Raw genomic sequence first — 14757 nt, 5'->3', positions numbered from 1 at the left:
ACGACACAAACAAACACGTTACATTCAGAACACTCCGCTCGCCGCCGGTCGGGATCAGCTCGTATTGCTAATTTGATCGTACAATCATTAACGTTGGTATTGCTAATTGTTTCTCAGAGTACTGCCGTTTTAAGGTGGAGTTTTTGTGCTTGTTTTAATAAATAACTTCAATCAAAGTGACTGAACTGATCCCAACCCGAGGAACACAAACGCACTACATTTGGACTGGATTGTTGACATCACTGAGGTGTCGATTGCCCGGTTCAGTTCGTCTGTGCAGAAACAACATCCAAAACTTCCAACACGCTACAAAAACACAGAACCGCTGGGAAAAACTAAACATCTGCACAACCATTCAAGTATGACAGATTCGTCTGCACATCATAGATTCAAAAACAATCTGTCTGCATTATAAAGCTCCTTCAGTTTGGTTTGGAGTGTTTCAGACCTTCCTGAGACCTTCCTGAGTCCTCTGCAGCACCACCAGGTTACATCGAAACCATCAGGATGCATGTGAGTCATGACAGAGTCAACACGTTACGTTAACATAAAGGGAAAGACCGGTTGGACCCAACAGGAGAGTTACAGCGAGAAACCAAAGGAGCCGGTGCACTCGACAAAGAATAATACATTATCTTCGTCAGAATTCATTTCCGTGTGTTTCATGTTTCGTAGGATTTAGAATAAAGTTTCTCATGTTGAGTGCAAATCATAACGTATCAAACAAACCTAATTCATTAAATCTGCTGTCAGCGCCGGCAGTGTCACACATGATATCTAAAAACAAACCCAAACTTTGGCTGACGTGTTTACATTATTTCCTTGTGTAAAAAAAATAAATAAATACATCAAATAATACAGTGTAATGGTGAGAAATAAAACTAGGTTTTCTGGGTAAAAACAAAAACAGACATAAGATGAGCCGTAGCCTTTAAAAGGCTGAATATTTAATAGTTTACATTTAAATAAATGTCATATTTAAAACCGAAATCCAGACTTTCAGTGAAATCTACGTCACCTTGTGATCAAAGCTGAATCTTTGACTACAGAACCACAACTATACACATATTACACGTATTTACACTCATTTATCCTCGTCTCACACACACACACACACACACACACACACACAAATGTTTCTTAATTAGAGAAATAAATATCACACACACATACGAACACACCAATGTTTTTTGGGGAAGATACATTCCACCACGCTGTGATGATGAAGTGACGAAGGTTTCGAAACCAGGGCACGCCTGCTACTTCCTGTTTTCAGCCTTTCAGAATTAACCAATAGCGGAGTCCGTCGACTCACCAACCGCAGCTGAGTTTACCCAGCATCCTCAGGGCGGCTGGTCACTTCCTACAAAGCTGATACAGAAGAAGAAATGAGTACATACATCAATATATTACAAAATCAGGAGCTTTAACACTGGAGGATCGGGGGCTGCTAACTTTCATCTAAGTTGTTTCACAGGACACCCTCTTGTCTGGCTGTTTTCAACTGTTGTTTTTTAGGATTTCCTTCCTGATCCAGGTTCAAGCTGTTTTCTAAAACCGTCCAGCTTCAGGTCTTCAGGTGTCCCCCATCAGAGCAGCCCGTCCAGGTTCTTCTCGGCGTTCTCCTTGTCGGCGGGGCTTTCCTGAGGACTGTACTTGGTGTGATAATCACGGAGAATCGTCACCACGTCGTGATGGCCGAAGTGGACCGCCTCGTCCATCGGCGTGTTTCCCCACCTGCAACCAAAGCAGAGGTGAAGGAGAGCCACGTTGGAGGTCTGAAGACCATTCAGACAAACTGGAACTAAAGATGATTTTTCATAAATAAATTAGTCAAGTAGCTTTCGATATCTGATCAAATGTCAGAAATATGGTCATAAAAATGTGGCAGTGACCTGTCTTTGGGAACCGGATTGACTTTACAGGCCTCCAGCAGGAAGCGAACCACCTCAGCATGTCCTGAAACACACACACACACACAGACACACACACACACACACACAGGTCAGCTCCACAAACGCATAACAACAACTGATGGCCACATCATCGTCGGCGGTCTCGTCACCTTCTGCAGCCGCCACGTGCAGCGCCGTCCTGGAGTCGTAGTCCCTCTGCTCCATGTCCATGGAGGACAACGCAAACCTGGACAGACAACCACGGTCAAACACGCTTCCTGGTACTGCGGTTCATAAATGCCACGCTGCTAACGCTCACAGACAAAGCCGAGTGGAACAGGAGGCGAGTGACGTGTTACCTCCTCAGGGCCGAGACGTCCCCGGTGTACGCAGCAAACAGCAGGTTGATCACCGACTTCACCTGGAACACGACCGGACCAGACGACAAGTAACATTTGTTAGTTACAGACATTTCCCACCAGATGGCACTGTGGAGTAAAATGCTGCACTACAAGGTCATGCAGCATCCAGGCCACCGAGCACTGAAACATGTTTGACCGAAAATGCACCACAACAAGAAATGTAACCGGAGAAACAGTTTCCAGGCTTTTAGAGGATGAAGGAGGCTGATGGAGGAGTGTGCTGCTCGGACTCACCCTCTGGTCACCTCCCTCCCTGCGAGGATCCAGTTTCTTAGCAAAGTGTCTCAGGTTGTCATAGTTGTGGAAGTTAAAGAGGGAAACCAGGTCCTGAAAGAAAACACACATCGTTAGCACCCAAATAAGGTCTCGGCTCGTCTTCCTCGTCCTTAATGATAATATGAGCTCTTTTATTAGCGCAGCTCACCGTGCAGAACTGGATGCCTCGGACGCTGTTGCCCAGCTTGTCGAGTGGAGGAGACCAACACATGATGCCCATCACGTTGGGAACAACCAGCAGAATCCCACCGGCGACACCAGATTTAGCTGGCAGACCGACCTGAAAGAGGAGCAGGAGGAGGAGGAGGAGGAGGAGGAGGAGGTGTGGTGAGCAACGCTGCACTAGACATCACTGAAGAGGAGCAGAGTTTGATGAAGACTCACATGGAAGGCGAACTGTCCCGAGAAGTCGTACATGCCGCAGGAATGCATCAGGCTCAGAGTGTCTCGCACCGCCTCGGGGCTCAACACACGCTCTCCTGTGATTGGACAGAAGCCGCCGTTGGCCAGAGTCGCCGCCATGACGCTGGCGCTCTCACAGGTCACCTCGATGGAGCACAACTGACAGGGAAGATCACACACACACATATAGTTATCGTTAGATTTATTTAAATATATATATATATATATATATTTTTTCTGGCTCCACCTACCTGGAAGTAGAAGTCCAGGATGGAGGTCATGTCCGTCCCCTCTGGAAAACACTGAGAGAAAGACACCGTCAACAACATGACAACCCTAGAATATAGATGTGTGACTAAAGTAGAGGCACAGAACACAGTGTCCCTCGGCTGCAGGTGACCTTTGACCCCACCTTCTTCTCCTTCAGGTAGTAGCCGATGGCAAAGTTTCTGTCTCCGGACTCTCGCTCCGACTGGAACCTGTGACGCACACAGGGAGGAGGGAGGGGGAGGAGCTTTGTGTTCAGACAGCATCGATGACGTCATAGATCACGACTTTCTATGACTCATCATCAATAAAACATGGCGGTGTGTTGCTGAACTCACGTGGCGTTGCTGAAGCCCACGTACTCGTTTCCTGCCAGTTTGTTCATGAAGTTCATGACCTGCAAAGCAGAGCCGATTACTTTACAGAAGACCATGAGATAAGTCATTCGTCGTAAACTGAATATCTTTGGGTTTTTCAACTTAAACAACGACAACAATCGTCTATTTGGAGTTATTATCCCAGACATGCACGTCTTTAACAAGAATAATCACAATCACACAGTCTTACTCACATAATCAAATTTCTCAGCGTTGCTTGACCCTTGCTGAAACACAAGAAACAAAAAACAGTATTAGACGGTATATTTTTAACGGTAAATGACATCAAACTGCCACTAGAAGGTACCATGTCATGATATTAGCACTAAACTAACATCACTACTGTTTTTAAAACTCATCACTCTGTGACATCAGATGGATTACGATTAGAGGTGGGAGACGGAGCTGGAGATGGACAAGGTGAAAGAAAACAGCTCATCCAACCATGGGAGGTAGCGGAGGAAGTAAAGCTTGGTTTTCTAGGTACTGTGAGAGTACACGGATGTTGTCCAGCACCGTTAGCTGGGGGAGATGATAGGGAATCAGTAGATAAGATATATAAATATAGCTTTAATGGGATGAGCTACACTACTAACGTGTTAAAGGCCAGGTCAGTGTGAGGAGACATTTGGGGTTTTATCAACCGACTACCTTTATTCTAAAGATTAAAAGCATGGAAATAAAAACACAAAGAGGTCCTCCCCTACAGAAAACAATGGAGGATGATATAAACCAGTGTTTGAATACTGTTTATAGTCCGGACATATAAACAGTTTTGGAGAATGCGGGTGAAACATTCAGAAACAGCCATGTGAAGGCTAAAAGCTTCAAATCCAGACCAAAGAGGGGGAAACAATTAAAGAGGGGAAATTACCAACGTCATTGACCTGTTGCAGTGCTCATAATTTCCCAAAGATCCTAATGCTGTAAAATATGCAACAACACATCAAACCACACAACGAGCCTGGAAAAGGTACATTGCAAATGAGAAGTGTGTGTTAGGGTTATGTTACATTACTGTCATGTCTTCTTCAGGCTAGACATTTATTTTAATTGGTGCTAATCTGCCGACGATCCTCATCCTACTCCCAACACGGGGTCGTGGTGCATTACAACAACTACAATTACTTTTCCCCCCAAAGATTAAATAAATTACTTCAGAAGATTGTCCTGAAAAAAACCTTTTTTAAATCCTGATTTATTATATATTATTTTAGGTCAGAGTTGAAACCAGCAGGTGATAATGAAACGGGTAGACCGGCTGATGTTGGTCTCCATCTGAACCCTGGATATCTGATGCTGATTTCAACCAAATCTGCTCTCAGCCTGATTATAAAGAACTGTAATCTCCCCACGTAGGCTAATCCGCCGGAAACACGCTCTCCAGATTACAATTCTGTTTCATACAATGTTCTTTTTAGCTGCAGTTAGAAGAGAAGCCCTCATAATCTGGACGCCACATTTTAAAGATATTCCTTCTTTTAAATCACTGACAGTATTTAGTATTTGAGTTGATCGGTGTCCAAACTCTGGTTGAGTAAATGCATCTTACCTTGATGAGGGAGGTGCAGACGATAGCACCTGCGTTCACCATGGGGTTGTGGGGTTTATCTGAAGGAGACACAAGTGTGAACACATTTGTAAAGATGCTTCTGCACACACGTCGGTAACTACACGACATCACAGAACCTGAAAACGCAGTGCAGTGTGCAGTTTAATCCGATTATGCAGCCGGTCGCTGTCTCACCTTCCTCGTTCAGGAAGAGCTTGTTGAATCTCAGGCCGCTGGGCTCTTTGGCGATGAAGCGGTGCACGTACTCGGTGCCGTGGTCGTGCACGGCGATGGCGTATTTCAGCGGCTTCACGCATGACTGCAGACAGAAGGGAACCTTGGTGTCGCCGACGGTGTGCCTGGCAAACAGACACACAGCTGGTTTGGTTCTGACGTCCACGTCAAGAGGAACAGAAATCCTTTACAAATGAGAACCTGCGTTGAAAACGTACCTCTGTCCATCGACGGTGCACAAGGACACGGCCCAGAGGTCGGGGCTGAACCGGGCCAGCTGGGGAATGTAGTCGGCCACCTGCAGCATGACATCACACATGTTTATATAAATGTATACATCCAGATCTGAAGGTGCCGTGTGTGTTGGAGGCCTCGTTCACCTGCCCCCCCTGCATGTTCTTGGCTTTGCCATAGAGCTCGTCTATGTGGGCGCAGAAGGACTGGAAGTCTGGGATGACAAACTTCTTCCTGAAGGCCTGGGTGAGCAGAACGATGTTGCTCTGGACGCACCTGAGACACAAGACGGGAGATGCGAGACACAAGACAGGAGACGTGAGACAGGGCGGCGGGTAGCCTCAGGAAGCTGAACTCAGTGTCTGTGGAAGTTCTGTCTGTCTTCTTCTGTGGTTCAGTGTTAGGCCTTTGATCGAGACTGATCAGTGTCAGAAGTCCTGCTACTGGAGCTGAACTGGTCCCAGCAGCGGCAGCTCTGAGACTCTAATATCATGGAGTAAGAAGTGTGTGGAGCCTTTATTCCCAGGAGGAAACCTCTAACCGCTTGGTGAGCACGTATGGAGGATTTCCGTTTGTGTCCCGGTTTCTCAAAGGCATTAATATAGCAGAGTATGCACGTATTTGTACAGTATGGGCGTTGCTGCGTTTGGAGCGCAGAGACGGCAAACACACATAACCAGGCGGTGAGGTAGCAGCAGAGAGCTTTGTCAGGTCTAATCCCTGCAGAGCAAACACACGCTCGGCTCTGCTCACGTGCTTCTCTGTGAGGCTGAGCTCTATAAATAAGCCTGGAGAGGAGTGGCAGTGCTGGGCTCTGATGGGTCACGATCCAGCACCCCGGGGAGCTATCATCTGCCCCGGCTCTCACCCACACTCTCACCCACGCTGTCACCCACTTCTATCTCAGCTCTCCTACACGGCGGGGAGAAAACAGCAGTGATGCTGCCGAGGCAGGGAGGCGGTGGGACCTTGGGTTCCCTTCAGAGGTCACAGTGGGAGCTGTGAATATCTCCCATTTCACCTCCAGTTCACTAATTACTAATTATGATTACAGTTACAGTTATTGTGTGTTGCAGTCTGAAGAGGTTTCAGGAGCAGGACCAGACCCCGTTCTCCTTCCTCCTCCTGTTCCGCCCTTGTCTGCCCCCCCATCATCTTCTTCTCTTCCTCCCTCTTCCTCTACTACAGCAGATTCCCTACCATAGCTTCCCCACAATGCATTTGGCAAAGCTGATGAGCTACAAACAATTCAAGCCTCGTACATCAATCATGTTCTTCTGTAATAAACCTTTCAAACGTTTCTTCGAAGGTGTGGTCTTTGCTATTCACGTGTTCTCGTGATCTTGAACGAAAAGCTCAACGAGATGCTGCTGACGTGCAAATGGAGGAATGATGAATAATAAATGATATGCGGTGATGACCCTCCTCTGCTGCAGAGGCCTCTGAGCAGCATAAACACTTAGACACAGAAGACCACCAGCGTTCACCCACAAATAAAGGTATATATTATTATGTATATTTCATTTTGACAAACTCGGCAATACTGCAAAAGAAAGCTAAAGGAAGGATGAGAACAAGTACTTTTTGAAGAGGTGCCGGTCCAGTGCTCCGTCAGAGGTCGTTTTCAAGGTCACCTTCAGCATCTCCATACATTCTTTCAGCCGGGGGTCTCCCGTGCGAAGCCCTGTGGCTTTAAGAGCCTGTAGAAAGAGGGGGGGCATCATCGTTATGGCAACAAATCAATACATCTACGTGTCTGAGCTGAGAGACCAACAAGAGGAGCAACGCTGCAGTTAAATCATCTGAACTCTCTCTCAGTTTTGTCTCCTCTTGGTTTGATGTTGGGAAGTCGCTCCTGTGTGAGAACTCACCGTGGTGAACTTGTGAGCTGGGATCTTCTCCTGGCCCTCTGCAATGGTGTAGAAGAGCAGGTCCTCCAGGCTGGGCAGGATGCCGGCCTTCCTTCTCCTGCAGGGAGGAACAGAGAGGCAGCACAGTGAGGAACCAGCTCCACGGTGAGGCCCGCCATGCTGGAAACATGGAGTCATAGCTGTAACACTGCACTGCAAAACATTACCTTACACTGACCTCAGAGCAGCATCCTGACTTGTGTTAGGATGCTGCTGTGAGGCCACTGTAACGTAAACGGGTCACTGCGTCATTTCCAGAATACCAGCCAGGAAGGAACATAAGCTAACAACATCGTTTTGAACCATTTCACCCAAATTAAAACTCCTTATGCAGAATTTACAATTGTTTATTGTTTTTAATTTTGGGTAAATCATGAGGGCTGAAGCAGAAGCAGCAGCAGCAGCACATGGAGACGGAAAACCTCACAAGCCTCTCGTCTACACTGTGTGTGTCAAAGCCAGTCTGCTGAATAGAAGCCCGGCCCAGGAATTGTGATGACTGGGCCTCAACAGCTGGGATGTGGAAGGCAGCCAGCCAGCCAGCCAGCTAGCCAGCCAGCCAGCCAGCTAGCCAGCCAGCCAGCCAGCCAGCCAGCCAGCCAGCCAGCCAGCTAGCCAGCCAGCCAGCCAGCTAGCCAGCCAGCCCACAACGTTTCTATCCTGCAGTGCTGAACGGCTGCTTGCAGACTTTATTAAGCTCACGCTCATGTTGACATGTTTATTGTCCCCATTCGTTGCGACACTGCGCAGCTTCTGTTGCCCATGGAGACCAGTGTGCTCTCACAGTCATCATCTTGTATTATAGTCTGGCTGGTATTCCTAGCAGCGCTTCCACGACAGGTCGTCTCAGGGAGGAAGGTTAGTAGCGTGTCAGGAGGCAGCTCCCAGCTCGCAGCCAGCTCTCTGCTATGATTCATATCAACACCTAATTGGATTTGTGCAAAGCTCTGGGCACCCAGGCGCACTCTGTCCTGCAATGCATCATGGGACGCTGGCCTGTGTGCTAGGAGAGGATGTCTGAAGGGAAAGCTTTAGTTGGCAGGCAGCTTCCGGTTTCCTCTGGATTTATTCTGCAGCGCTGAGCCATCAGTTAATAAGTGAATACTGGGGGTTTCCATAGCAACCGTTAAACCAGGAACATTAATTAAATCCCAACATGCTGGACCACATCTGTACTGACCGGTCCACTCTGAGGGGTTGCTGACCTCGTTAACCGGACGGGACGTCAGCTGGTCAGGAAGGAATACACATCAGAGAGTGTGTGTTTGGGGGGGGGGGGGGGGGGGGGGGTAGAGGGGATTCAAGCGCAGCCGTTGGCAGGAAGTGAGGTCATTTCAAGGCTTTTTGCAGAAAACCTCTAATTCTACTGGAGAACAGAAGAAAACACTACACTACTAAAATAAAAGAATAGAAACATACTTACAAATGCAAAGCAAGCAGATCAACAACAGGGAGAGAGTGAAGAGGGAATAATAGTGAATTAGTACGAGTGAACATGACATTTACTACCCACATGAACACATCAGCAGCCCAGTATAATAGAACCATTAACAAAATGTACACAAATAATCACATTGTTCACTGAAATTGATTATGAATACTGGAATAACTCATAGCTGCCGTCAAAGGAACAAGACAACAGAAATGAGTGAGTTGTGAATACAGTATGTCATTAAGGAAAATCTCATTATTAGATGAATTCATGGGTGTTTCTCCACATCACGGAAGGATCCTTCCACAGAATCCCACCTGCATGCTCCAAAAACACCCACAATCCTTTGCATGTGATGCATGTCCTGTCCCCCAGTAGACAGAAAGAAAGCAGGAAAATAAGCAAGTAAACGTTCAGTTAATTCCCCTCAGCAGTCAGTCCTCCAAAACCTGTTTCTGAACTCATTCCAGGCCAGAAATGGTCAATCCAGTTACATCCTATTATTATTATTAATATTATCTACAATGCCTCAGCAACAGACTCGTCCAGCTAGCTGAGAAAAACGACATATTTCTATATCTTTCTATATCTTTATCACAAAATCCTAATACACTTCTTTTATGCAGAGTGGAAGGTCAAGAAAAAGGTCAAGTAGAAAGTTTAATTCCTCCGTGGTGTGTGGGACCGTCCCCCTCAGGACTGGACCCATTAAACCACGAAGACACACGGACATGGACCAACATACTTCTTGTTGATAATGAGGCCTGTGAGGGAACCTCATCACCTCTGGAACATCTGGTTCAGGCTGCACCAGCTTGTTAATCTACTTCAGCTGCTCTCGTTAGCACCGCCACCGCCGCCTCGCTTCCCTCCGTCTGGGTCTTTTTAAAGGTCAGCTGGGATTCACTGTGTCCAGGAAGGTGGAATCATCCCTCGACTGGAGATCTAGTTTGGACATTTGTGTCTCTGTTACAGGGAAACTAACAGGTCTCCAATATTCTGCTAATACTCTGCAAACCAGCAGAGATATCGAGCGTCTGTAGATCAATCGCCTGTCGTATCCGCTGTGTTTATGTGACCCGGACGGTGGCGCCGTCTTCGCCGCCTCACAGACATCAGGACAGGCTGGTGTGGAGGGCGGAGGCTGACGTGAAAGCGTGAGAGAAGGCGGCGCTGCACAAATCAATCTGTGTGAGTGACTCATCTTCTCCTGGAGGTCCCGACAACTGCCGGGCAGCTCGCCAGCATCCAGGCTTTGGTGCAAAACCGTGGAAAAAGCATGTGGGAGGGATAAGCTGCCCTGCATGACAAACATTTAACCCCTTATTAGCCTGACACAGCCTCAGGGGCCTCTTTACCAGACTAGAACGCTGTCTGGGCCCCTGGGACGTCAACCAGGTTCTACTTCAGACTTCTAACCCTATATTGCTTATTTCTGTTCCTCGACGTGCTGTGACATGTAAACACTGCCTGTGATTTGTCAAACACATAACCTGAGCGGTGGATATTTAAAAGAAGAGCCTCAATGAAGCTCCAGGGGAAACAAGATGTTGCTGACAACCAGTCAGCTGAGCTAAGTGGCTGCCAGCTTCAGCAAATCGTCCGTGAACAGAAACACACGGCCTGCGAGGGCAATGAGGCGTTTTATTAGCTAGTGAAGTGTCTGGAGGGAAGAGACCGGCTGGCGTGGTGGCTAGAAGCACAGCTGCTTTAATAACAATAGACTGATGATCTGTGTTTTACCAGCTAATACTTCATACTAACAACCAAACACCTCAGTTAAGTCTGAAGTTTAATTAAAAGGTCTCTAATCCATTCATACTGGTCTGCTGGCAGAATATCAGCCCATTATATATTAGATAGGTATCATAATAAATCTATGTAAATATATATTAAAGTTGCTTTCCTTGTGTCACCCTGAATGGGAAATCTCTCTGACTGTGGATGAGAATCAAATAAAAAAAAGTGACTTCCTGTGATTAATGCACGTCATGATTGGTGCCATATTATGGACATAATCATTAATGATCAATACGTTACATCCCTAACGAAAATAACTGTTGGTTGCCTTCCTACGTCACCATGACGACTGACCTTCATTGGACAGAGAGTTGAGGTTTGGTGCATTAAGTTCAACATTAATATTAAGTTCTCGCGATCAATAAACACTGACTTAGTGAGCGTACCCACCAAACGCGATGAACGCGATTGAAACGCGCGACAAATGAAATCGCGTCGCGCTAGACGCTCCAGTTTTGACGCCGGTCCAATATGCCAAAAAACGCCTCATCGCGGCATCGCGTCATCGCGTCGAGCTCGCCCAAACAACAACATTTCTTCCGCCATTTCATTCTCTCGTCGATCATGGCTGAGATAACCACCATCGCTGCACTGTATCTACTCTGGAGAAGTTCCCAGCTTCGTCTGCGGGCTAGGCGCCGACGTCGGTTCTGGGTGCATGCTACCCTACGGAGGCGGCGTGAGCTCGGCGAGTTCCACCGTCTCCTGCAGGAGCTGCGCCTGGACGACGGCCGGTTCCAGCGGTACTTCAGGCTGACTGTTGCCCAGTTTGAAGACCTGCTAACCAGGGTACAGGACCGGGAGGTTTAGCTGCTGCTCTGCCCAGAACTGGTGCTTCATAGCCGGCCATAAGCCCCAGTGATAAACAATCGCAAAAAAAAAAGATCTCTGTGTGTGAAAGAGCTGGGATTGATATGTATGTATGTGTGTGTGTGTGTGTGTGCGCGCGCGTGCGTGCGCCCCCCAACTTTGATTATGGGCAATATATAATATAATATAATATATAAATATTGTGGCAAAAAGCGAGGGAACACCAGGACGTCCGTACGTCAGCACGTCGGTGACGATCTCAACGCTGATAGGCTGTCGCGGCGCGTCTTCACGCGAATTCGCCGCAAAAGTTCAATTATTTCAACTCGAGCGATGGCGCGATGAAGCGATGGCGCGATGAAGCGATGAAGCGATTTTTCGCGTCCATCGCGTCCATCGCGCCGCGCTATCGCGTCCATCGCGTCGCCCGGCGCGATGAAGCGTCTAATCGCGTCTTTGCATTGACTTTACATGTAATCTTGTCGCGCGATGAAGTTTCATCGCGTTTGGTGGGTACGCCCCGTAACAGTGTAATTACTAAATCTGGTCGGAGCTAACTAATATGTCCGATAATGGATCCCGTATCTGCCGGCTTGCTAGCCCGCCCACCCAAACAGCATCGGAGCTAGCTTCTAAGCAGCTAGCCTCTGCGTGACGCGTCCGCCGAACTACGTTGTAAATGTCCTCTACTTACATTAGGCCTCGATTTTAAATGCAAGACATACGTAACAGATCACAACATGTACTTCTACAGCAATATTAGCGGTGTTTCTTCAATTCGGCGTATATTCTGTCTGTAAATACGGCCTTATTTCAATAACAAATACACTTTAAGTAATGGCTCCCAGACGCCCTGACATGTCATGGGCTGCGCACGCGACTGTAAATGTGTCATTTTCCCTACGAAGATCGGCCTAATCGCGGAGCTAGCAGCTAGCTAACATCTGCCCACACACACACATACCGGGGGTAACGTTACTCACTTCTCCGCCGAAGAGTCCTTGGCGGCTTCATTTTGCCCGTCAACCTTGGAGCAGAAGCCTCTCACGGCGTGTCTTCTGGTGAGGTGCTGCGGGGGGAATGTCCTCCCTCTGCCCGGCGCCCTGCCATCCGTACTCCCGGTGCTGAAGCGGGCGGCGGCGGCGGCAGGTGTCCCTTTAACGGCGACTCTCCCCGTCAACGGAAATAACTCCTTGAGCGCCACCGTTGACCGAAAATGCAACATCGTAATCCCGTCGGGGGAGACTCTCTGTACGAAGTCCGGCCGAGGGAAGAAGTCTGGAGCTTTCTAACGGCAGCTTTCTGGGCCGAGTAACGGTCTTCTTCCTCCCGGTGACTCAACAGCGGCGGGACACAGCCTACCGCTCACGCGACACGAGCTTTGATTGGAGCACGACAACGCGTAGACGCGCCTGATTGGCCAGGAGGGCTATCCATCCTCAGAACTGTCTCGTAAACTGTTACTACAGTTTGGATGAATTATCGCTATCAGTTTCCAAAGTCGATGGCAATTTTATAGCGATTATGCATGTATACACACTTTTACACTGTTTTTAAGTTTGTTACAGATTACACAAGGCATTCAAGAATCCTATGTTGAGTATAGGGAGGAAACATCAAAGTATATAACAGATACTTAATTGGATCTAATTAATATTATAGTGGATATACAATTCTAGGGAACACACTCATCTTTATGGGCTGTTAGAGTAGAATCACCTTAAAAAATAGCCTAAAAGTCGGTTACATAACTCTGATATTAGGTGAAACGATTAGTGCACGCTCCACTGCATGTTCCGGAGAAATAATCATCTTTTACGTGACAGTGTCGACATGACGCTGCTGGTCTCATGTCAGTCCTTGCAGCTTAGTACTTGAGTGAAATGAATTAAAGTCAGTAGCACATACGCCCACGCACGTTAGTGTGTTGTCTTGGTCTGACACCATGTGGCTGATTGGGGTACTGCACATGTTCAGACTGCGGTTTCCCCCGCAGCCTGGTAACAGCGCCATCTCCTGGTCGGAAACGGGTTTAGAGCTACCTAGAATAGAATCTCATCCACAGTGATGACAGCCTACTCTATTTGTTTTTGTTTTCAACATGCATGCAGCTTTATTTTTCTCTCTGCTTATACTTCTGGAGACCAGAAGCAGACATTTTACTTTGCAATTGATGAATTATTTACCTTTTCTCATTCTATCCAAGAACCAACCTTTCTTATTGAATCATATCACATATTTGTCAGGGCAAATTCCTTTCATGTCGACAGACGTTATCCTTCTGTGCGGGACCTGAGTCAGACGGACAGCATTTTAATGTTTGTTTTGACCTCCTCTGTGGCCTGGGTGGGCGGAGTTTGACCTCACGTATAAAATAATGACCTAAAACAGAGATTACTCACTGGAAAGTTTTCTACAAGTTCAGTTTACTTACGTCTGTGCCTCCCAACTTTATCGGACTTGACTGTATCTGGATCTCGGTAAACTCCGCCCACCTGCGCCTCCAAGAAGGATAGAACAAACACATCCACGGTGACTAATAATGCCTGCATTGGAAGACCAAACATTCATGAGAAATGGATTCAGTGCATCGGCAGAAACTCTGCAGCTCGCTCTACATTTACATGAAAGCAGGTCAAGAATTACAGGGGAACTCCAGTTTTACTTGTAGGTTGCTGTTTGACACATTTTCATAAGAAAATTCCCTTTTTTGCATTTATTGAATGACTTTCAGAGATTATCAATCCAGTTGCTGCTAAACTACAGAGACAAAAGTATTTCTTCACAAAGAAAAGGGCTTCAGTCAAACAGATCCCTGACCTCAACCCCATCTAACCCCTTTGGGACGAACTGAACTACATTTATCATTCTAGAATGTTATTTGTAAAATATATATAATATTCATCACGATCTGCATGTTTTGTTATTATGACAGACTCATATTGATTTTTACTTGATCTCGATGGCCAGTAAATTTCTACTAGTGTCTAAAGAGACGCAGACACATGGATCCTGATCTCCATATCCACCTTAAAACCTATTGATTCTCCAATGGAAGGAAGCCTTCTCTGTCTCCTGCCTTTTATTACAAAGAGAAAAGCCACTTTCCCAATGACAGCCGCTCTCAAAGTTCACGTTTGTGAGCA

The 14757-nt window shown here is 47.0% G+C and overlaps 1 protein-coding gene across 1 annotated transcript; it reads right to left on the bottom strand.

Annotated features, from left to right (window-relative positions):
- Window positions 1-825: 825 nt before the first annotated feature.
- Window positions 826-12958, bottom strand: glsa (glutaminase a). Its single transcript, XM_084004131.1, has 18 exons — window positions 12595-12958; window positions 7531-7627; window positions 7241-7359; window positions 5806-5935; window positions 5644-5723; window positions 5387-5550; window positions 5192-5250; window positions 3834-3866; window positions 3601-3659; window positions 3408-3474; window positions 3247-3297; window positions 2978-3154; window positions 2742-2873; window positions 2552-2644; window positions 2255-2316; window positions 2066-2142; window positions 1896-1959; window positions 826-1737 (listed from the first exon to the last, which is right to left on the bottom strand). Exons 1-18 carry the CDS (start codon window positions 12834-12836, stop codon window positions 1590-1592), a joined length of 1854 nt encoding a protein of 617 aa, XP_083860257.1. The 5' UTR covers window positions 12837-12958; the 3' UTR covers window positions 826-1589.
- Window positions 12959-14757: the final 1799 nt, after the last annotated feature.

The sequence above is a fragment of the Eutrigla gurnardus genome (genome assembly GCF_963514095.1).
Source record: "Eutrigla gurnardus genome assembly, chromosome: 24".
Classification (NCBI taxonomy): domain Eukaryota; kingdom Metazoa; phylum Chordata; class Actinopteri; order Perciformes; family Triglidae; genus Eutrigla; species Eutrigla gurnardus.
Note: the sequence above shows the minus strand (reverse complement) of the source record. Positions and strands in the feature narration are given on the sequence as shown.